We start from the raw sequence: 24523 nt of genomic DNA, 5'->3' as shown, positions 1-24523 counted from the left end.
TGAACCCGCTTTGAAGCTCCAATCAACGACACGTTCTGGGGAACGAGAGTTCGTTCCAAACCCTAACACTGAAGAGATACGCGCTATTTACGCTTCCCAGGTAATCATTCCCTTTGAACTCTCTGGAAAAACTCTTGCCTTTATGGGTCCGTTACCGAGTGAAAATATCCAATCTATGAATAAGTTTTTTCCTGCTTACTACAAGACTAGACCATTAGTTAGCAAAGTTAAGATAGATGAAGACGGTCGCTCTCCTTTAGGCAAATCTGCTAATATTGAGGAAACTTCAACCGCAATCCCTTTAGCTTCAAACAAAATTAGGTTAAACTATATGACCAATTCTGTAAAAGTGTTTAGGTCAATCCCTTTAGCCAAAGATCCTGACTTGTACTATGCCTGGCTAGAAAGGGTAGAGAAACAAAAAGGATCCTTCTGGAAAGCATTAGGAACATATGATTTGATTCAACTGTCAAGAACGGGTTTAGAATACAACCAACCCATGCTAGTAGCAGCGGTTCATTTTTGGGATGCTTCTCACAACACCTTCCATCTCCCATGTGGAATGGTTACCCCCACGCTTTTCGACGTGGCCGCTATTACAGGACTTCGACCAACTGGTGAAACCTTCGACCCCAATGAAATGGATGATGACACTATTGGTTTTAACGATTCGCAAGTCACTTATACGGCATTCATCCAGAAGCATCATATTACCACTGAAGCGACAGTATCTGATGAAGAGCATATTGCTTTTCTAGCATTATGGCTTTCACGATGTGCCTTTTGTTCAAGGTCTATTCAAGTTGCGAAAAGGTACCTTTGCATGGCTAATCAATTGCATGCTGGGAAAAAGCTCAACCTCAGCCAACTACTTCTAGGGTCTCTTTATGAAAACCTTAGTGAAGCTGCAAACCTTACCAAGAATTTCAAATCTGGTAGTTTACTTTACGCTGGTCCTTTCTGGCTATTGCAATTGTGGCTTAATGCTACATTCGAAACTCATCTTCCCTTTCGAGGAGATGTCAATGAGGAGGACAGCATAATCAAAAATCGAACTATAGAGGGGACCAGGTTAGCTTACCTAACTCCAAAAGAAGAAATGGGAAAGCTTCATGAACATTTCCTGGCGTATTCGATGATGTTTGCTCGGCGTGACCAGTTCGATCCTTCTATGGCCCCATTTGTACACAGAATAATAGGTCCTGAATGGTTTACTCGAAAATTTCCACCAACATCTCAGGATCAACGAACTGAATCTATGGAAATTTGGGAAGCCTTTCTGACCCCAAGATTGTTTTCCCACCGTCTTCGACCATCAAAGGGTCAATGTATCCTCATGTGCTATCAACCGAATTTGGTCTCAAGACAATTTGGGTTAACTCAAATAACACCCAAGTGCTTATATGAGAAAAGAAACCATATGTGTTTCCACACTTTGTATTTGACTGAAGAGGAATGTGAACAAAAAATCGACAAATATGTTGACGTCACCAATCTTTCTCCTATTCCTTTTGAACCTTCTTTTTACTCTACACCAGATTTTCATCAATGGTGGACAGAGTATTATAGCTCTCAAATTTTTGATGCTGATAACCTTGCTCAGGAACTAACTGCAGCTTTCAATGATGTGCAGGAGAACTTCCAAAAAGGTACTTCCACTCATATTAAAGAAATCCAAGCTTTTCAAAAATTCTTTGAAACTATCTATAGGCCTGATGATCTTAGTCGGACTGTTCGTGAGGCTGCAGTTACTTTGCGCGAAAAGTTTTCCGCCAAACTAAATAAGTTGAAATTGCCCTCGTATGTTCGACCAGAACTACGTTATGAAGTGGCTTTCAAACTCAATCCTCCAAAATTCCCCCCACTACCAAGTGCTGATTTTGGTGTGGCTCTAAGTCCTCCTTTCCCAGACTGGTTCGTGTGTGGGAATGCTCTCAAAATTCTTCAAGAGAGTACCAAAAAACGCGCTGAACGAGTGGTTCCGACTAAGCATACCTTGGATACTTTCAAAGGACATCTTCATATAGATCTTAAACACGTTCGTGTCCTGACTCCAATACCTGAAGGTTTGGATTAAGGAAATCTTTTCGACTGACTTATCTTTTCTTTATTGATATACTGATTTCAGTCTCAACTACAGCTGTTGCACGAAGGAGGAAGATTAAGGAAGCTTCTGCCCCAAAAGACTCTGGGACGTCTAAAAGCAATAAACCAAGTGGGAGTGACTCCCTCGTCACTGATAAGAAGCCCACGGTACATACTTATCTCATACTCTCAATCTTGTACAATACGTGATTAGTACTCATCTTTCTCATTTTCGACTTGCCAGAGTTCGAAACCCCCAACGGGTTCGAAGCGTAAAGCTTCTTCGACCACTGGTTCGGATGGCGAAGATAAATCCCCTCCTCAAACTAGACAAGGACAGAAGAAAAAATATAAAGCTGTTACCCCTTCGAGAAAAGGGAAAAAGGCAAGTCCTTCCAAAGCTGCTTCTCCTGGTGATAAAGCGTCCTCTGAAGAGTCTCCTTTGAAAGCTGCTAGTAATGCTTTCGTTGTGGAAAGCCATAATTCAAGTCCAGACAATATTCCACCCAAGGTACTTCGGGTTTGTCCCACATATTATCTTGTGATTTTAACTGAATAATCGTACTGACACTTTACCTTGTTATTGCAGGATGATGCTGGCACTGCTACTTCCGGTTTTAAAGACCCTGGCCTCACCATTGATGTTGACAAACTTTATGGTAGTTGTCAAACTTTAACTTTCGTTAACTAAACTCTTCAAAAGTTTATTTATTTTTGAATAACTTTGCTCTGTTTAACATAGGTACCTCTCAAAATCAAACTCGTGTTCTTTCACCAGTCTTCGAAGACGTTAGGCCAATTGCTACCATATTGCCTAATGAACCAGTCGAAGAAAGCCACTCTACTGACGAATCCCCACCTACCCATCAAGGCAAAAATTTGGAAGAGGATCATCCATTCTCAGGCAGCGATAATGTGAATCAGCAATCACATGGCAACGAAGATTCTGCGTCGGAGAAAGATGCTATGGAAGAAATTTCTCAGCCTAAAAAACCAGTTTCTCGTGGAACTTCAACTCTTGACGCCAAAACCATTCATGAGACAACTTCGACGCCTGCCCCTGCAAAGCTTACTCCTTCAGAGCTTGAACAACTTAAGCAAACTGATCCTCTCAGTTTCTTAAAGGCCATTATGAATGTGAATACTCCTTCGCCTCCGGAGCTTAATGTCTCAACAGCTGTTACTGCAGACTCTAGTGACAAGGAAGATATCCCCAGTCTTCTTCGACAAATAAAAGAAAGATTCTTTGGGGTCAATCTTGTAGATGTTCTCAACCGGGACCCCATTAAGAGCCACAACTTAAATCAACTTCTAAAGAAAGTAGATTTGCTCCAAGTTTCCACAGAAGTTTCAGAGGTAATTGTTCTGCTGGGTGTTAGGAGTAAATTAATGGTAAATTCATGTGTTAATAGAAGTGATTTAGTCTCCAAACCAATGCAAAATGTGATGAATCCATAGGTTTTTATGAAGAATTGAACTGAACAAGTTTAGTTCGTGCGTAAAGCAAATCGAATCACTTGTGGGTGTTATTGTTGCAGGTTTAGAGCTGAATTGAAGCTTGAGAAGAACATGAGGAGGAAAGAGAGCTGGAAGTCTCAAAGGCAGAAGAAAAGGATGGAAATTGCAAAGAGCGCGCCGCGAGAGTCCTAGAGCGCGCCGCGGAAACATCTCTGTTTTGAAGCGCGCCGCGCCAGCCCGTTGCCGCGCCGCGGCCTCGGCGTTAAAAGCCCAAAAATTCTGTTTAAAAGCCCTAGCTTCCAAGAGAGAAAGGGTAGTTAGAGAACTTTGTGAAGAGCGAAATTAGGAGAGCATTCTGAGATTGCAGCCAAGAATAACAATTGAAGGCCAATTCTTTACCAATCGAAGACATTCCATTGATGAAGATGAATCCTTCTATTAATTCTTGTGTGTTCTTCATGTCTATGGAGAGCTAAATCCCTCTTGTTGAGTCTAAGGTAGTAGTTAACCTATGATTATACATTACCATTGATTAATTCCTGTGAACAATTATTTGAATTCATTATCAATAAGAAACCTTGTTTTTATTCTTAAATTATCGTTGAATCTTTGATCGAAAGAAAGGATTTAACTTTTGCCCTAGGTTACTATATTGATTCAATTGCAATTTGCAGAGATGGAATTGTAATTGGGTTTTCATAATTATCGTGCTTAATTACTATTATCGTTATTGATATTTGGAGAGATCGAATCTCATACCGGTAAAAGTTATCTAATTTGATTTGCAGACATGGAATCTTATTTGAGGATAAGTGAAGATAATGATTCAAAGGATTGTTCTATTGGGAATTAATTGATAATTGTATAGGATTAGGTTGATGAACCCTAAAGGCTCAACATCTTTCTTTATTTGTTAACACAAAGTCCTTTACTTACTTTTATTTTATTATTTGCTTTTGATATTGTTAGAAGTATAAAACAAACCAAACCAAATTTCCTAACTCAAAATAAACAACTATAGAACGGCAGTGATATTAACCAATCCCTGTGGATACGATATATTACAGAAAATATTTACCCACAAATACTTTCAACACTGGGCTCTCTACTCGAGCAACTCCAAGCTAACATCCTTCGAAGGCAAAATGTCGAAAAAGAGTTATCTGAGAAAAAAGCCTCTCATGACTCTTCATGGAATTTTGCTATGGACGCAACGAAACAAGGTGAGGCCCTCAGGCTCAAACATTCAGAAAATCAGAAGGCCATTGATGATTATGAGAAGAAAATTGGCTCTTGGAAACAAGAAATCAAAGTTCTCGAGGGTAAGATAAAGGAGGCTGAAAGTTGTCAAGCAGTCCTACAAAAGTCCAATCAACAAGACTTGCTCGAAGTGGTGCAGTCAGGAATGAAACATTTCGAGGCTGCACAAAAGTTAGTGCCAGAAATCGAAAAGCTGAAGAAACACCGGGCACTAATTGAACTTCGCATGTCTTCATGGGAGACTCAATATCTGAAGATCAAAAAGGATCTCCCTGAGGATTTCAACTAAATGTTTTCGATCTTGTTACTTATTGCACCTTTATTTTGTAATCGAGGTCACTGTAGACATATAATATTTGTACGTTTGACTCCCTTTTATCTTTATCATATTTGCCATTGTTGATTTAGCAAATCTTTCAATTTCTTGTCAAGATATATCTTTAGATTTCCTACAGTGCTTTTATTAAATGCAACATGTAGAACCTGAACATCCTTCGCAGCACTTTTGCCTTTAGACTTGACGTTTCCACTTCTTCTAGCCATAATCATTATTAAAAGTGACGTCACTTTCTCCAAAACGTCGGTTTTCAGACGTGCGTGCATCAGTTTAATGATTACTTCTCAACTTCCAAGGGCGGGAAACGGCGGAAGCCATAACTTCTTTCTTTGGAAAACCAACCGCAGTCCAATCACTCATTGGCAATTAAAATCCACCCTTCAGTATTCCCCTTCTATAAAAGGGTCCAATATCACCTTTATTTCTCATTCATGCGTTTTCTCTCCAAACTAAACACAGAAAAAAGAAAACACGCAACTTCTCTTTCAGAACAACTTTCTTACCTTGCAATGGCTGAACCTCTCTTCTTTAACGACATCAAAGCCCTCATTAGAGGCGAGTTCAGACTCTCTGAGGATGAACTTGTTCGCCATTTCATCAACATCGAAACCCTGTTTGTTAACCAGGAACTAGACTTCTACTTTGAGGAAGTCCTGGAGGGTGCCATTTACCCCAACATGGTGACAGAATTCTGGATGAATGCGTCTTTACGCATAGATCCTGAAGGTAGGACCACCATTGATTCTGTTATTCGACACGCTCGTCTCAGCATTACTCCCACCACTATTGCTAATCTAATAAGATGCAATAACTCTGGTGAAACTTTTGATGACAACAGTTTCAACATGACTACTCATCTCATGCTGAGAGCTCTTGTGGATAATGACCGCTTCAGTGCCAAAGTCATCAGGATCTGGCACAAGATGCTCGTGGGGAACTTCCAACCTCGGCGGATTGACGAAAATGACATCATGGTTGAAGACTTGGAGTTTATCCTTTGTGGTCTTCGAGGGAAGAAAATTAACATCCCTTTGATGATCTTCAAGGGACTTGTTAAAGCTGTCTCTGCCGGTGTCGACCGTCGAGGGGTTGTGACTTGTCTTCCGTACGGGAGACTCCTTAGCTATATTTTTCTTAAGAAAGGCGTAGTGAGAAGGATGCGTACTTCTGGAGCTATGGATATGTTCGAGGCTGAACCTTCTCCCGTGTTGTGTTTGGACAATTTAAACCAAAGGATTGACTAGCAAGTTTTTTACCTTAGGTTTAATCTTTTTATATATATTTATGCCTTCTTCCTTTTGTAACTTCAGATCCTATTCTTTGGATCTTTTTGTAATGAATGTACTCCCATGCTTGAAATGAAAAAGAATATTTTGGTGTCTTCTTTGGTTTTTTTTTTTTTTTCATAATTCTTCCTGATTGTGAAGCCATTTTGGTGCCTGACCAATTTGGCTTTTCGTAGTACCCTGGGTATCTACGTCTTTGCAATCCTTACTTCGTGCATACTTGGTTTATATCTCTTCAAATATTTCCCGTTTACTCTCAAGATCCTATGATCTTCTGCTAATTCTTCGATTTCATAAGCATTGTTCGAGAATACTTTTAAGATTCGAAAGGGTCCTTCCCAATGTGGGGACCATTTACCAAGTGCCTGATTCTTTCGATCTATAGGCAAAATAACTTTCCAGACTAAGTCATTATTAACAAAAGTTTTACCTTTCACCTTTTTATTATAAGCTCTGGACACTCTTTCCTTTTGCCTTTTTATCATTTCCAGCGCTCGAAGTCTGTCTTCGTCCAAATCTACTAACTCATTCATCATTAACTCCCAGTATACATTGGGAGGAATGTCTGCTTGTCTTTGTATCCTTACTGATTGCAAACATATCTCAATTGGAAGTACTGCGTCATGTCCAAACGTCAACTGGAAAGGAGTTGTATTCGTAGCTTCTTTTGGAGATGTTCGACAAGCCCAAAGTGCTTGATCTAAAACGAAATCTTCAGCTAACAGAACCAAGAGGTGTCAATCTAAGCAGAGGTATTCTCAGTCCTATAGCATTAGCAATCATAGTGACAAATCTGCCGATCCTAATAGGTGAAACTTCGTCTTGCGTGATGTGCTCGAAGTTTGTTAGCATTAATGCGATGGCATTGACCGGGCGATTCTGAGAGGAGCAGAACATGATGAATAACTCTTCTCTAGAAACTTCAGTGACATTATCGGGTTTACCAAAGATGTAATGAGCAATGATCTTATGGAAGTATCTGAAAGCAGGGTTATGGATGTTCTCAGATTGGAATTCGTTCTCTTCAGGGTTATCGTTTCCAGTGATCTTGCCCCAATATCTTTCCAACTCCCAGTATGCAAGACTGTCTTCAGCTACTTGGGTGTATGCATCTGATCCATGAGGTAGTTCTAGCATTTCAGCAAAATCTCGGATGCAAAAGTTGAATTCCATACCAAAGAGTCGAAAGAGAATGACTCCTTTTCTCAGTCCTTGTCCACAGTTAGGAAGATAAGTCAAGGAACTCAAGAATTCCAAAGTGAGCTTCCGGTAGGTACTGAACTTGCGGAACAGGTGAGAACCAGTCCAACCGATTTGGTTTAGCAGGTGCAAAACGCTTTCTTTGATACCAAGTCGTACCATAGTCGGTTGGTGGGGGTAGCAAGTCAAATCCATTTGTCTTTCAGCCAGCTTATCAAATCTTGCTTCTTGTCCTCTACCACGGAACACAACTTCCATATTATCGACTTCTTGCATCTTAGTTAGTAGTTAAGAAAACCTAGAAGTTGAAAATATTAAGATTAAGTTAGAACTAGGCTAGTGTTGATTTAAAAGTAAAATAAAAAGAAGAAATAAATTAAAATAATAATGTAACAAGTTATAATAATAAATATAATTATAAAAAGAAAATATTTTTTCGATTTAAGATAACAGTTATATAGTAATTATTATAAAATGTAAGAAAAATATAAAAATGTAGAAAAACCAAAATAATTCAAAATAGGATAGAAAATTAAAAATTAAAAATAAAAATTAAATAGTGAAAGAAATAAAAATAATTGTGGGTTGTCTCCCACCAAGCGCTTGTTTTATGTCGTAAGCTCGACGATTTTAAAATAGAAAACTATTTTTTCGAATGAGCGGGCAGCTCGTTAAGTTTAAAAAGTTCGATGTTTTCATCGTGTTCGAGGTGATGGTAATACTTAAGACGTTGCCCATTTACGACAAAAGGTTTGACGGTTTCTCCTTTGATTTCTATCGCTCCACTCGGAAATATGTTAGTTATTTCGAAAGGGCCAGACCATCTAGATCGTAACTTACCAGGAAATAATTTTAGTCTAGAATTAAATAAAAGTACTTTATCGCCTATGCTAAAAAATTTCCTAGATATATGCTTGTCGTGCCATTTTTTCGTTCTCTCTTTATAGATTTTGGCATTTTCGTAAGCGTCTTGTCTAAGTTCTTCTAATTCGTTTATGTCTAGAAGTCGTTTCTCACCAGCGGCAGTGTAGTTTAGGTTTAAATTCTTAATGGCCCAATAGGCTTTATGTTCTAACTCTACCGGGAGGTGGCATGATTTTCCAGAAACGAGTTTGAATGGGGTAGTTCCTATTGGAGTTTTGAAAGCTGTTCTATAAGCCCAAAAAGCTTCATTTAGCTTGGTTGACCAATCTTTTCTAGATATAGCAACAGTTTTCTCCAATATTTGTTTTATTTCGCGGTTAGATACTTCTACTTGTCCGCTTGTTTGTGGATGGTATGGTGTAGCTATTCGATGATTTACTCCATATTTTCGAAGGAGTTTCTCAAGTATTCTTGAAATGAAATGGGAACCACCATCGCTAATTACTAGTCTTGGCACACCGAACCTAGGAAAGATGACGTTTTTGAAGAGTTTGATAACTACTCGTGTATCGTTTGTAGGAGAAGCGATAGCTTCTATCCATTTTGAAACGTAATCGACAGCTACGAGTATATATTGATTTCCAAACAATGACGGAAACGGTCCCATAAAGTCTATTCCCCAGACGTCAAATATTTCTACTTCAAGAATGCCTTTTTGAGGCATTTCGTCACGTCTCGAAATATTTCCGGTTCGTTGGCATCTATCACAGTTTAGTACAGCGAAATAAACATCTTTCCACAGGTTGGGCCAGAAGAGTCCAGATTGAAGGATTTTGGCGCAGGTTCTAGATGTGCTATGGTGTCCTCCACAGGGTGCAGAATGGCAGTGTGTTATTATACTTCCTATTTCTTCCTCGGGTACACAACGTCTAAAGATTCCATCGGCCCCTCTTTTGAACAGGAGTGGGTCGTCCCAATAGTAATGTTTCAGGTCATGGAAGAATTTCTTCTTCTGTTGGTAACTTAGATCAGGAGGAAGCACACCAGCAGCTAGGTAGTTTACGAAATCTGCATACCAAGGTGTGTCAGAGCGGGCTAAAGCTACTTCTGCAAAGTTGTTGGTTTCAGCGTTTGGATGGTATGGTTCTAATTCATTGGCTTCCAACTGAGCGATGAGTCTTTCATAAGGGAAATCATCGTCAATTGGTACTTGTTCGGGTTTCAAATTTTCCAATCGAGACAGGTGATCTGCTATGACATTTTCAGTTCCCTTTTTATCTTTAATTTCTAGGTCGAACTCTTGTAATAACAGGATCCATCTCAACAGTCTCGGTTTGGCGTCCTTCTTGGTTAAGAGATACCTAATGGCGGCATGGTCAGTGTATATGATTATTTTGGCTCCTACCAGGTAAGAACGGAACTTGTCTAATGCAAATACGACAGCTAATAATTCTTTTTCTGTCGTGGCATAATTCATTTGAGCTTCGTCTAGGGTTCTACTCGCATAGTATATGACATGTAGTTTCTTATCCTTTCTTTGCCCTAGAACGGCTCCTACAGCATAATCACTTGCGTCACACATTATTTCGAAAGGTTCATTCCAGCCGGGAGGTTGCATAATTGGCGCAGAGATTAATGCTCGTTTAAGCGTATGAAAGGCTTTAGTGCATTTATCGGTAAAAATGAATTCGGCGTCTTTCATTAGTAATTCAGTTAAGGGTTTTGTTATTTTAGAGAAATCCTTAATGAAACTTCGGTAAAAACCAGCGTGTCCTAGAAAACTTCTTATTTCTCTAACAATTTTGGGAGGTTGAAGGTTTTCGATAATTTCGATTTTGGCTTTATCTACTTCGATCCCTCTATCAGATACGATGTGTCCAAGTACAATTCCTTGTCGAACCATGAAGTGGCATTTTTCCCAATTAAGGACTAGGTTAACTCTTATGCATCGTTTAAGTACCAATTCAAGGTTCTCTAAGCATTTTTCAAAACTTCCTCCACAGACCGAGAAGTCGTCCATAAAGACCTCCATTATTCCATCTAGGAAGTCGGCAAATATTGCCATCATGCATCTTTGGAAGGTCGCGGGTGCATTGCAAAGTCCAAAAGGCATTCGTCTATAAGCGAATGTACCATAAGGACAGGTAAACGTGGTCTTCTCTTGGTCGTCAGGGTGGATAGGAATTTGGAAAAATCCGGAGTATCCATCCAGATAACAGAAATGTGAGTGTTTAGCTAGGCGTTCGAGCATTTGATCTATGAAAGGTAAAGGGAAATGGTCTTTTCGGGTGGCTTTGTTTAGCTTCCTATAGTCAATGCACATTCTCCATCCAGTTTGGGTACGTTGTGCTACATATTCGCCTTTTGCGTTAATGATTACAATGACTCCTCCTTCTTTGGTACGACATGAACAGGACTAACCCATTTACTATCGGATATAGGATATATTATTCCGGCTTCTAGCAGTTTTTGGGTTTCCTTTTTAACCACATCGCTCATAATAGGATTTATTCGCCTTTGATGTTCTCTAGAGGTTTTACAGTCGTCCTCGAGTATTCCTTTCAGATCTGATATGTTATATCCTAAAGCGGTTGGGTATTTTCTCAAGACAGTAAGTAATTTTTCAGTCTCGGTTTGTCCTAAGTTGGCGTTCACTATAACTGGTCGGTTTAGTTCTTCGTCTAGAAATTTGTATCTAAGATCGGTAGGCAATGTTTTCAGTTCTATAGCAGGTTTCTTCGGTCCAGGTATAGGATCAGGAGTTAGAGCCAAACATTCACTCAGGTGGTTATCTTGATATTCCCCACGCCAGTTGTCATCTTCAAAGATTGGCGGTATAGGAATTTTTAGGATATCGGTTTCCTTATTTGGTTCGGATTTTATTTCATTAACACACTCGTCGATTATGTCGGCAGAGCAGCATGTGTCAATTATAGAGGGTGCTTTTAGGAATTGGGAAAGAATAAATTCTATTTTCTCTTCTCCTACTTCGAAAGTAAGCTTTCCTCGCTTGACGTCTATAATTGCACCAGCGGTTGCTAAGAATGGTCTTCCTAATATGATCGGGATGTTAGAATCTTCTTGGATATCCATTATGATGAAGTCAGTTGGGATGTAGAATTGACCTACACGAACAGGGATATTTTCTAACATTCCTACAGGGTATTTGACTGAACGGTCAGCTAGTTGAAGAGACATTCTCGTTGCCTTAAGCTCACCCAGATTTAGTTTCTTACAGGTTGAAAGGGGCATCAAACTAACACTGGCTCCTAAATCGCACAGGGCTTTCTCTATGATGGTTTTTCCTATTACGCAGGGTATAGAGAAACTACCAGGACCTTTCAGTTTTGGAGGCATGTTATTTTGGATGATAGCGCTACATTCAGCGGTAAGTGTTACAGTTTTGATATCCTCGAGTTTCTTTTTGTTTGATAGGATTTCTTTTAGGAACTTAGCGTACGAAGGCATTTTAGTTATGGCTTCTGTGAATGGTATGGTTATGTTTAATTGTTTCAGAAGTTCTACAAATCTTTTAAATTGCGCTTCGGTTTTTGATTTAGCTAATCTCTGAGGGTAAGGAATTGGTGGCTTATAAGGTGGTGGTGGAACGTAAGGTTTTTCTTTTTCAGGTTCCACTTCGTTGTTGTTCTCATTAGTCTTAGCAGTTTGATCATCAGGTGATGTCTTTTAGGTTTCCTTTGGCTCTTGTTGTGACATGGGTACGTTTTGAGTTCTAGGATCAATAGGTCCATCGTAATTCGTTCCACTTCGTAGTGTTATCGCGTTCGCATGTCCTTTAGGATTAGGTTGTGGTTGAGCAGGAAACGTGCCAGCAGGGGCAGCAGTAGGTGCTTTTTGTTGAGCTACTTGTGAAATTTGGGTTTCTAACATTTTGTTATGCGTAGCTAAGGCATCTACTTTGTTCGATAGTTGTTTTAGTTGCTCGCTATTGTGGATGTTTTGATTCAGGAAGTCTTTATTGGTTTGTTGTTGGGAAGCTATAAAGTTCTCCATCATAATTTCTAGATTCGACTTCCTAGGGGTGTTTTGAGCAGCTACAGGCACTTTTTGGTAGCCAGGTGGTACAGCAGGTGCTTGTCCAGGGGCGTACAGCGCGTTGTTGTTTTTATAAGAAAATTTCGGATGGTTTTTCCATCCAGGGTTGTACGTGTTAGGATAAGGGTTTCCTTGAGCATAGTTTACTTGATCAGATGGGACTCCAGTCAAGAGTTGACATTCGGCAACTACATGTCCAGTCAATCCACAAATCTCGCAGTTAGGTGTTACAGCAGCAGCGGTGGCTGAAGGAGTGATGGTTAAGTTCTCGATCTTTTGAGTTAAAGCGTCTACTTTAGCGTTAACGCGGTCTATACCACTTACTTCGTACATTCCTCCTTTGGTTTGGGCTTTCTCTAGAGCGGCTCGTTCTCCACCCCATTGGTAATGGTTTTGTGCCATGTTCTCTATGAGGTTGTATGCTTCATCATGGGGTTTGTCCATTAGTGCTCCGCCAGCAGCGGCATCTATAGTCATTTTAGTGTTATATAGGAGACCACCATAGAAAGTATGGATGATCAGCCATGGCTCGAGCCCATGATGAGGGCATAGTCTAAGCATGTCCTTGTAACATTCCCAAGCTTCGAAGAGTGATTCGTTATCTTTCTGGGTAAATCCGTTGATTTGACCTCTGAGCATAGCAGTTTTGCTAGGCGGGAAGTATCTCGCTAAGAATACTCTCTTCAACTCGTCCCATGTAGTTATGGAATTAGAAGGCAGGGATTGAAGCCACGCTCTAGCTCTATCTCTCAAGGAGAAAGGAAAGAGACGTAATCGAATAGCTTCGGAACTAACGTTGTTAGCTTTGACAGTGTCGGCATATTGCACGAACACAGATAAATGAAGGTTGGGGTCGTCTGCAGGGCTTCCAGAGAATTGATTCTGTTGAACGGCTTGGACCAACGAAGGTTTCAGTTCGAAATTGTTTGCCTCAATTGCAGGTGGTGCGATACTTGAGTGTGGTTCAGCGCGCGAAGGAGCGACATTGTCTCTAAGAGGACGAAGAGCAGCCATCTCTAACTTTGGGGTGATTTGATTGATTTGATCAGTAAAAGTCAATTCCTGATTAATCGGAATTGGTGCTACTTCGGGAAGATTACGAGCTCGACGTTTGACGTTAATGAAACGTTCGATCTCGTTAATTCGTTGCATTAAATCTCCTCCTTGTGAACGAGTATTTGGCATACAATCGTTCAGAAAGAAAGGAAAGAATTGCCCTAGTCTCTACGGTGTAATAGTGAGTTACGATATCGACTTAAATAGTTCCCCGGCAACGGCGCCAAAAACTTGATCGCGACTTTACGTGTCTATTAATCTGATGACTGCATGTGCACAGTCGTGTCGTGTAGTTTTAAAAGATATCGAATCCACAGGGACTATGAATCGATCTACCGTTATCTAAGGTTACTATGTAAAGCTAAGGCTACTAATATTTTGATTGTTCCTAAGGGAGAGTGATTGTGAATAATAAGAAATATAATAAAAGACAGATATCAGTATGTATTTCGTTTAACTTAAGGTGATCCGAAGGTCCATTGGCTATTGCATAATTTAATTAAAAATCTTTACTAATTCAATTGGTTAAAAATCCTCGTCTCAAACTTTCGCTCTGTTGATTTAGATTACTATCCTAATCCTAATGTACGCTTTCGTCATCCCATTAGATTTTAGAAAAGCTTTTTGGAAACAACGTATTTAATAAAATGCCTGTTTTATGAAGTTGTTATCTATTTAAATCTCCTAATCTCAAACTTTCGCTCTGTTGACTCGGAACAAGTTAATATCCCTAACGTACGCTTTCGCCATCCCGCTCGGGTGTAAAAACAATTTTTGAAAATAAACAAGTCCCAATTAGTTTTAATACGCTTTCGCCATCCTTAAAACTAATGTCTTATGTCTACTATCCAGTTAAAGATCTCAAACTTTCGCTCTATTGATTTTAACCTTTGACCGTCTTAAACCCTCAAACTTTCGCTCTATTGGTTTTAAGACTTATAATTAAATTAGACATACAAACCAAAAATAAGTGATAGTTAACCAAACGTAATTAAGCCCATTTATTTCGGATCCCACAGTTAACTTACTTTACATACCGATACCTTAGTAATTTAGCCAGACATATTAGTACGGTTAAGCATGCATGAATTAATTTGGCTTATAATAAAAGGCATGTTGATTGGCATATAATATATCATGCAAATAAATATATATAAATAAAGGCGGTAAATATTAAACCTGAATTAAATAAATTGCAATTGAATCTTCGAGTACTGAACTTCCATCACAGGTTGGCTGGATCGTTCTTCGGAATTTAAACGGACGGAAAAATAAAACAAGGAAAATAAAAGCGATAAATCTAACGTAAGGCTAGATTTATAAAAGGTTCACAACAATTTCCGGTGTAGAAATTGTTGTGAGAAAATAACTGTTTGAATTGAAAGAAGGCAGAAAATATAAAGCACGGTACAATTTCGGCAGCACTTCGTTAGCAGGAAATCAGACCTTTAGAACTGAGGTAGCAGGTTCTATTTATAGGGGAGGCTTTGCTGTGACGTTGCGTGAAAAGAGGAAGCTTTTCAGACTGGGCTTGGAGACGTGCGTCTCCGCTTCTTCAGGAAGTGCCTTTGAATGACTTGAGACGTGCGTCTCAAGTGGAGAGAATGTAGGGGAATGGAGACGTGCGTCTCCCTTTTGCTGATGTGGCATAGAGACGTTGGAGACGTGCGTCTCCACTTGCTTGTGTGGTTTGGGCCACGCACATTTGATCTTCAGTGGGCTGGTTCGTCTCTTTTTGGGTCTTTGGGTCTTCTTTAGCATATTTGGGCCTTATTTGCACTCCCTTTTTACTTCAACACCCATTTTTTATCTTTTAGGCATAAATAGTGGTCGTTTTAGCTCCATTTCCTCTCCTTTTCACAAATAGTCATAATAAGAGTGTAAAACCTGAAACACAGCAAAAACTCGCGTAATGTCATAATAAATCAACATAATAAACGGGAAATGCTATGAATATCTACGGATTTCAAGCTAAATATACGATATAAAATCGTGTTATCAATATGTAGGGACGAACTGAAATACCCCATCATAGCACTCTAAGGTTCAGCGGGGAACTATTGAAGCTTCCAGCTTTCCACCTATATGGATTGTTTTAGCGTAAATAGACACGATCTTCGTTCGGTACGCGTCCAGTCTCTCTCTCTCTCTCTCTCTCTCTCTCTCTATATATATATATATATATATATATATATATATATATATATATATATATATATATATATATATATATATATATATATATATATATCGTAAAAACTAAAGATTAAATGAAGCACCAAGTCTTGTTCTAACAATAACGTTAAACAAATGTTGGTGGAGGAAACCCATCATCTTTAATTTCTTTAGTTAATGAATAAGAGATAAAAATTACTCGAGAGAAACATAAAAGAACCAAAAAAATTAGAATATGAGTGAAGAACCTCCACACTCAAACCCACTTGTAATTCAGGCGTCTCACACTACGTTTATTCTTAATTTCCATTTTATTTATTTTCTATCTTAGGTGCATTTTTTATTATGTTTTGCTTAATCTGGTGTATTTTTTTAATTTTTTATGAGATTGTAGTTGATTGAGTGTTACTCTTAACACCGTTTATTTCTCTTTCCAAATTATCTTAATGGATTTTCTTGTTTTATAAGTTTTCTCAAATGCATTGTATTCTTTCTTTACATGTGATAATCAAGTAGTCGAAATATGAAAGATATTAAATGCATGTATATGACTTCTTTGAAGTATATGGAAATTCAAAAATTCATATTGAATGATGAGAGATATGAATAAATTTCATATGATGATTTTCTCAACTTCAAGATAACTAAGCTGATGAGATTTGAGCCATATATTTGTTTTTTTAAATATATTTTCCTTGTATAGTGAGTGTATCCTGAATTTATTTATTTTAATTTCTAGAATTTGAGATTTTTCATTAGTGCGTGTATCCTGAATTGTCATATTCTACACATATTAAGACATGCTTTTTCCTTGCTACTATGATCCTTTTCTATCCATTGTTTTATTATATATTATCCCTTTTATCCCTTTTCAGCCTAATCTCATTTATTTGTCATAAAAGATATAATATAAGCCTTTGATCCTAAGGCTTTGTTTGGAAGTTTGAAGGGAAAGGAAGGGGAAAGTTTTGAAAAATGAGTCAAAATAATATAAGGGTTCAGGAGGTGAGGGTTTTGGGGATTTAGTTTTATTCTAAAACAAAATCCTCTTAATTTGGAGGAACTAAAAAATTGAATTGATTGAGAGGTTTGGAGGGTTTTGGAGGAATTAGATAAATTATTCAAATATAATCGATGTTGTTATAGTATTACAAAAATTAAAAATATATTAATGATAATTTTTTTTTTATCATTCTATACAAAATCATTTTTCAAAAAATATTGAAGATTTCTCTATTTTTCTAAAAAAATCTATTTCCAAAGCTCCCCCTTCTCATTCTCCTCCTAACTCGCAAACAAATGCCAAATGAACTATTATTACCCACTTCTCTTGAGAGCTAGGTAGTGAATAGAAACAAAATTAAAGTGAGCAATATTTTCATGGAATACCAAAATTTAAAGTTTGGGGTGGTAGTTTTAAATCAATGTAGATAAATCGACTTTGACAAAATAAAAAGGCATAGATTAGAAAGTTAAAAATAAATAGATAAAAATAATGGGTATATATACAAATAGAAATAAAGTCAAGTCTCTAAAGTTAGTATCATCTCCTGGATATTATCTCATGGTAAAAATAAAATAAACTTAAAGAAAGTAATAATTGTAAGGATAGTGCGCCTAACTCCAAAGTATAAATCCTACTAGTGAGGAAGAGATCAAATTGATTAGAACTAAAAGTTGAAAATATTTCTTTAAACTTATTTATCTTAGAGTTTTATAATGGAGGTAATATATGTGCTTGACCTTGTAAGCACTCGGGTAAAAAGAATTAGACTTGGATGTTATCTTTCATTAGGTAATTGTTTTCTATTTTATCATAGGTTCTCATCTTACAAGCTTGCTCATTAAAGGCAAGTAACAATTCGTGTTTGAGATTATGATGACACCATGTCATACTACCTATATGTATGGATTCAATTAATATTGACTTAGGTTGCTAGACTTACTTTACCATATTCAAGGAAAATCATCATGGTTAGAATGGGATTTGGTTTTATGACCATCTGAGTAGAGTGGAGATCCTCTCCATTTCTCTAAAGAAATGGTAAACACAAGTACTATAGTTTTTATGATATATATGTCAAATTATACAAAATATATGTCACACATTTCAATAACATGTACATTTATACATAATTACTTTAGTAATTGTGCTCTCCATTTCTTTTGAGAAATGGAGAGGATCTCAACTCATCTGAGTAATCCTCTTACCGGCTAACTTGAATATGTATTTCTTGATAGCCTTTTGAATGGCTTTCTAGAAGACTATGCAGTTAGTCGTGAAGTGGTTACACGAGTTGTGCCACTTGTAATATTTTGTACCTTTGATTTCCTTTGTTAGAGAAATTTTATGATCATTTAGTATCAAAGTATGCTTATCTTTAAGAAGATAATAAAAAATTTGGATGACTTTAGTGTTAATAAAGGAATACTAGACGTTGAACTCTCATGAATTGGTTTCTTTGGTAAGCCTTAATACATGATATTAATAAATTTTTCCTTTTGGGATTTCAGTTGTCAATATATATTGTGGAATTGACATGTATATCATTTTTAAATTCCTTCGTTTTGATGATGGAGACTAGATGTAGAGTTGTTGTTTAGGTAGAAAAATTATCTTTGTTTTCTTGAATAAATTGTTTGATGTGTACACCCCTTGAAGGAAATTCATTCAGATTATGGTAAGCTTATGCATGATAATGATTTCCATTTATGCATCTTATGTTTTAGGAAATTAGAGCTAACATTTTCCAGTCTTCGTTCTTGGTTGTTTTATAAAGTATACAATAGATTCATCTACGTGTTGTTTAAATTTCATTAAATTGGATGCCATAATATCAAGTATATTTCAGTAAAATATGACGTAAAACATCTTTCTATGTCTACCTAAGTTTGTATTTATTTCAGTGGAAAAGAGAAATATCTTGTAAATTATGTTCTTGTGAAAGATAAAGAGGGCAATTGGTTTTTTTATGGAATTTATTATGGTTTCTCTCGCTTATTTGAGCATTAAACCTTTGAATACGCTCTAAAGTCTATTTTACATCTTCCCTAAAAAAGGTAGCAAAATTTAGAGTCTTATAACCTATGACGCGAGACATCAATCTGCCCGCCCGCCCATAGTACAACTTCTTATATGTAGGCATATATATATATATATATATATATATATATATATATATATATATATATATATATATATATATATATATATATATATATATATATATATATATATATATATATATATATATATATATATATATATATATATATATATATATATATATATATATATATATATATATATATGACATTAAAGTTTACTCCAAAATACTTCTTAATTGTATCGATTATGAGGTTGGGATCTAACAATTATTGTCCAAGAGGTCTTACCTAAGTTGTGGGTGGTTGGCGCAACTTTGTTCACTTGGAGGTTTTGAAAACCTTATTGTAATTGAACCTAATACGAATGATTCCTCCATGGATACTCTTGATCCAAATCCATGTTTAGGAGTTCTTATACTAGAAACACTTTATGTTGGTAAGTTAAATTAGTAATTTATTGTTGTTCAATAATATAACAATTAGTTAGTCTTGTTGTGATTGAACCCATCAGAGTTGGAATTAGTACATCAGGTATTGGTAAATATATCATTAGATAAATTGAGACGGGTGGGTTATAACCTCATTATTGTTGAGTCGAGCAATCCCTAATTGGCCTACATGTTCATATTCCTACTAATTGGCCAAAGGACTCCCCTCAGTATAAAAGTGTTGTTTTTCTACAACGTGTTGTCATAAGGAGAAACTTGTTGAATGTTAATTTATTCAACTACTTTAAGATGCCTTCTTAACATATGTGACAGTCCATCTTAAAGATTGTTCGGGATAAATGTATAATTTTCCATTGGAATCCTCTAGGGTTAATTATGGAGAAATTACTAGGATGAAGATCTAAAGGAATAGAGTTACATGTTATGCTAAATGTAATCTTGGCTTGGTAAACTAACTTTTTAAGCGGTTATGTTTGTGTGTCCCACTAGGCGTGTCAAATTTGTTGTTTAATTGAAAAGTCGGTCGAGATATCAGCTAATAGCTCTTGTTATTGGTGCCTTTTTTTCAAGCGATTATGATAAGGAAGGAACTATGTTCCTTAATGATATTTTGTTTAACTATTCAAAATATTGTTAAGTACAATGTTTTGGGGTTTGAGCTAGTGAAGTAAAAGATCGCATAAAAGGTAAGATAAAAAAGAAAATTTTAATGATAAAAATGCATAAAATAGCTTAATTGATTGAATGTATAAAATTTACAAGTTCAATACTTATATGCAAATAGTCCAATTGGCCAAAACTACATGGCGTTCAAAAATTAGTCTTACTCGGCTATTTACGCGGGTGGTGCATAGAATTTCTCGATATTGTGGGTACCTTGCGGCCCTTGTTTGACGTCATTCTCCAACTTCGCAAAAGTTTGTATTTTCTCTGATGTAAAGCTCCCACAGCATGATGTCTCGTTTCTCGCTATCTTTGATTAGTGGTGCTATGAACATGAAACACAAGTAAATTTCTCAATTATCAAGTCCAATCGAATCTGGACAGACTATAACGATTCTAAATTTTTTGTTGATTTGAGAAAGATTTGTCCACCTTTCTTTCATTGTATTTACGCTTGCTAATCTCTTATCTATCTATCACTCTTAACTAACAAATTAATTATTTATTGTTTGGTGTATATAGGGGTCTCAAAGAATGAAACGATTTGAATTAATTAAATATATGTTTTTTAAATTACATATTTTTTAAATTCATAAATGTTCATTTTATAAATACAAAATGTAAATATTTATTTTTAAAAGTTTCAAATTTTATTTTTATTTTAAAACGGTGAAGATTATTTATTTATTATTATTAATATTTCAAATTAATTTTATTCTAAAAACACAAACAAGTAAAATTTACTTTTTTAGCTAAGTAAATAAATATTATATATGATATATATGATATGAAATTAATATGTAACACAAACTTTATAAAATAAATAAAGCCACGTTACAGTGGCTCATGAAATGCGAAACCTGAAATCTATGAAACCGAATCCATAAATAAGCAAGTAAATATAGGAACAAAAAAACCGAACCAAAAAACTACGAAACCATGTAGCAAAAAACCATAAAAAAATCGAACCCAAATCCATAAATAAGCAAGTAAAAATATGAAGGAAAAAAACCGAACCAAGAAAAAGACCGAACCAAAAAGCTATGAAACCATGTAGAAAAAAAAGTAAAAATATGAAGGAAAAAAACTGAACCAAAAAGCTATGAAACCATGTTGGAAAAAAACCAAAAATTTATGTTGAGAGTGGGATTTGAACCCACGCCCTTTCGGACCAGAACCTTAATCTGACGCCTTAGACCAACTCGGCCATCTCAACTTATTGTTAACCTTCGCGTTTAACACTTTAAAGACAGTTTCAGTTTCATGTGTGTTCTTTTGCTGTTCATGAAAAACCTATGCCAACATCCAAAACCAAACAAAAATCGGCGCAGGTGGTTCCGTAACATGCCGTGAGTGACCGCGATACTAGGAGAAACCAACCCTTCATCCCACCTTCGATTTTCCAATTACTGATATTCAATTTTTTTTGTCATATCTAGGTTGTTTCCCTTTTTCCTCAAAACCCTAGTTTTCATGTAAAAATACCTACCTTTTTCAACGTTGCAATGGGTGATGATAATGCCCTCAAGTTACTCTTTGATGTTTCCAACTCCAATACCTTAGAAAACTCCTTAGATATTCTCATTCAAACCGCCAAGTCTGATTCTGGACGTTCCAACCTCGCTTCCAAAAGAATCCTCCCTGCAGTTCTCACTATACTTCAATCACAAACCCTTCTTATAGATTACAATATTCTATCCTTGTGTTTCAAGCTCCTCAGAAACCTCTGTGCTGGTGATCTTGTGAATCAGAATTTGTTTCTTGAGTTTGATGGGGTTGTTATTGTTGTTTCGAGGATTTTGAGGTTGGAGGATGGTTCTGATCCCATGTTGGTGAGATGGGGTTTGCAGGTTCTGGCAAATGTTTGTTTGGCTGGGAAACAGCATCAGAGGGCTGTTTGGGAAGAGTTGTTTCCACTTGGTTTTGTGTCGCTTGCGAGACTTGGAAGTAAGGAAGTATGTGATCCGCTGTGTATGGTGATTTATACGTGTTGTGATGGAAATCCAGAATTGTTTGGAGAGCTCTGTAGCGATAGTGGTTGGCCAGTAGTGGTAGAATTAGTGAGAACTGCTTCTTCGGGTAAGTTTGTAGTTTATGTTTTTCCTGTGTGCTTTTATATGTTTGTTTCATCTATGTTGTTGTTTAGGACCATTCTGATGTTGTCACTTTGATTTTGTTTATGTATGTGTTTATTTGCTTTCCTTATAAATGAATCACTGACACGAGACATGACACTGATACATTGACATATGTGATAATTTGAAAATGATGGAAAAAATTTAAGTCATGTCTTGAATTCGGTTCCTCTCTATTTATCCTTGTACTCCGGCGTATCGGTGGAAGCTCAGGATAGTTGGTGTTGGTGAATTCAGAGGATTTCAGGTTCTTTGTGTGCCTGCTTTTGAGTTGTGGTGGGTTTTGGCTGATTCCTTTGTTAGTATCGGTGTAATGGTTTTTTAGTGTTGTTGTTGCTGTTGCAAACTGCTTCTATATTTTGCTATGTTGTCGTGACTTATGAGTTGCTTCCATAATTTGCTATGCTGGCATGATTCATGACACGAGTTCGTATTTTTTTCTTATGGTTTATAAGCTGTAACACTGACTTCTACTTCTGTTGAAACCAGCTAGTTTTGGCGAGGATTGGATAAAGTTGATTCTCTCAAGAATTTGTCTTGAAGAATCTCAATTGCCTGAATTGTTTTCTAAATTACGGCTTAAGGATATTCACGAGGGTGAAGATGGTGATTCAAAAGATGATGAGTTTTCATCTGAACAAGCGTTTCTTCTGCAAATCCTATCAGAAATTTTGAATGAGCGAATCGAAGATGTTACTGTTTCGAAGGATGTTGCGTTGTTTGTTTATGGAATATTCAAGAAATCTACGGGGGTTCTTGAGCATGCAGTGAGAGGCAAGTCTGGTCTTCCGACTGGCATTACTGCAGTGGACGTTCTTGGCTACTCGCTTACTATATTGAGGGACATCTGTGCTCGTGATAGTGCAAAAGGTAACGCAGAGGATGCAAATGATGTTGTCGATGTGTTGTTGTCAAATGGTCTCATTGAGTTGGTTTTGATTGTGCTTGGGGACCTTGAACCTCCAGCAATAATCAGAAAAGGAATAAAACAATCTGAGAATCAAGATGGTGCTAGTTCTTCCTCGAAACCATGCCCTTACAAGGGTTTTAGGAGAGACATAGTTGCACTTATTGGTAATTGTGTGTATAAAAGGAAGCATGCACAAGACGAACTGCGGAATAAGAATGGAGTTCTATTGCTATTGCAACAATGTGTTACCGATGAAGATAATCCTTTCCTGAGAGAATGGGGCATATGGTCAGTCAGGAATATGTTGGAGGGAAATGAGGAGAATCAAAAGGTAGTTTCTGAATTGCAGCTGCAGGGATCTGCTGATATGCCCGAAATTTCTGCACTTGGTCTTCGAGTCGAGGTTGATCAAAATACTCGGCGTGCAAAGCTTGTAAATGTCTCTTGAAGTAATACTATAATTTTTTTTTTGTTTTTTTTAATTCCAAAGAACTTTCATTAAATTAAGGATAATCTTCCTTAAAATCATTTTGCTTAACTGTCTTCGGTTTCCGATCTTGGTTAAGTTCATTTGAATTGTTCTGTCTTTTCAAATACTAAGCTACATAAATACCTCAACATTTCCAGTATTTTGAACTATTTTGTAAAATGCAGCTTTTTCATTTTGTTAAGAGTTCCTTCGGTGAACTGTATTCAAGAACCTCTCCAGCATCTAACAATAGAATCTGATTGCAATTGATAATTGTGTTCAATCTATGTAATGATGAGCATTGTGCAGGAATGAAATTCTTGTCTGATAGTTTTCTGTATACGAGCATGAGCATCTGTTATAACATCGACAGCAGCAGTAGCTTCATCAAGAATAATAGCTGCATTTGTCCAACACTGAAATTGTCTCCTAAGACCAAATGAATTTCTTCTTATAACATTCTTCAAATGTGCTCTTTCCAAAGCTTTCATTAGGCCAGCATCATTGTTGAAAGTAGTTGCCAAACTTACCCCAGAAACATATTCAGCAAATTAAAAGCATTGATATCAATGTGTCCTGTGTGTTTTGGACGGGATTCGTCTGAAAGAATTCCATTGGAGCGTGTATAATTTTATTGGAGCGTGTATAATTTTATCTAGCATCGAGATACTGCTAATATTGACTCCCCTTTCTCCAATCTCTGTAAAATTGTGTTCAGGTAAAATCGTGGCACCTCAGCATCGACACCCAAACCGCTAAACTATAACTAAATCTTGGTTTTATATGTATGTTACACAAAATTGTACCCAGTCTTTACATGATTGAATTTCAAGTTGAGATTTTTCCAAAAGTCAAATAGAATATAAAATGTCAGATTTCATGATAGTGTTTTATGTTCTTGTCAATTCTTGCGACAATATAGCAAGCGGCTTCGGATGGAGAAGGCAAAATAGTAAAAATGAAATACACAATCTCCAAAAACTTGTAACAGAACATAACCTTACCAAGTTGG

At 36.9% G+C, this 24523-nt stretch overlaps 1 protein-coding gene and 2 non-coding genes across 3 annotated transcripts; 2 read left to right on the top strand and 1 right to left on the bottom strand.

Moving 5' to 3' along the window:
• Nucleotides 1-13078: 13078 nt before the first annotated feature.
• Nucleotides 13079-13185, top strand: LOC131615287 (small nucleolar RNA R71). The gene has a single exon (XR_009287710.1). It is a non-coding gene; the product is annotated as a small nucleolar RNA R71 (small nucleolar RNA).
• Nucleotides 13186-21132: 7947 nt separating this feature from the next.
• Nucleotides 21133-21213, bottom strand: TRNAL-AAG (transfer RNA leucine (anticodon AAG)). The gene has a single exon. It is a non-coding gene; the product is annotated as a tRNA-Leu (tRNA).
• Nucleotides 21214-21278: 65 nt separating this feature from the next.
• LOC131609549 (uncharacterized) lies at nt 21279-24460 on the top strand. The gene is made up of 2 exons (XM_058881263.1): nt 21279-22076; nt 22622-24460. The coding sequence occupies exons 1-2, from the start codon at nt 21503-21505 to the stop codon at nt 23488-23490; spliced, it is 1443 nt and encodes a 480-aa protein (XP_058737246.1). The 5' UTR covers nt 21279-21502; the 3' UTR covers nt 23491-24460.
• Nucleotides 24461-24523: the final 63 nt, after the last annotated feature.

The sequence above is a fragment of the Vicia villosa genome, linkage group LG6, assembly GCF_029867415.1.
Source record: "Vicia villosa cultivar HV-30 ecotype Madison, WI linkage group LG6, Vvil1.0, whole genome shotgun sequence".
NCBI lineage: Eukaryota > Viridiplantae > Streptophyta > Magnoliopsida > Fabales > Fabaceae > Vicia > Vicia villosa.
This window is presented reverse-complemented; position numbering and strand designations above follow the sequence as displayed.

Excerpts from the sequence above, each read along its gene's own strand:
- LOC131609549 (XM_058881263.1), top strand. The coding sequence starts at position 21,503 with ATGGGTGATGATAATGCCCTCAAGTTACTCTTTGATGTTTCCAACTCC. Across the intron at positions 22,077-22,621 it reads AGTGAGAACTGCTTCTTCGG|CTAGTTTTGGCGAGGATTGG; the intron begins GTAAGTTTGTAG and ends TGTTGAAACCAG.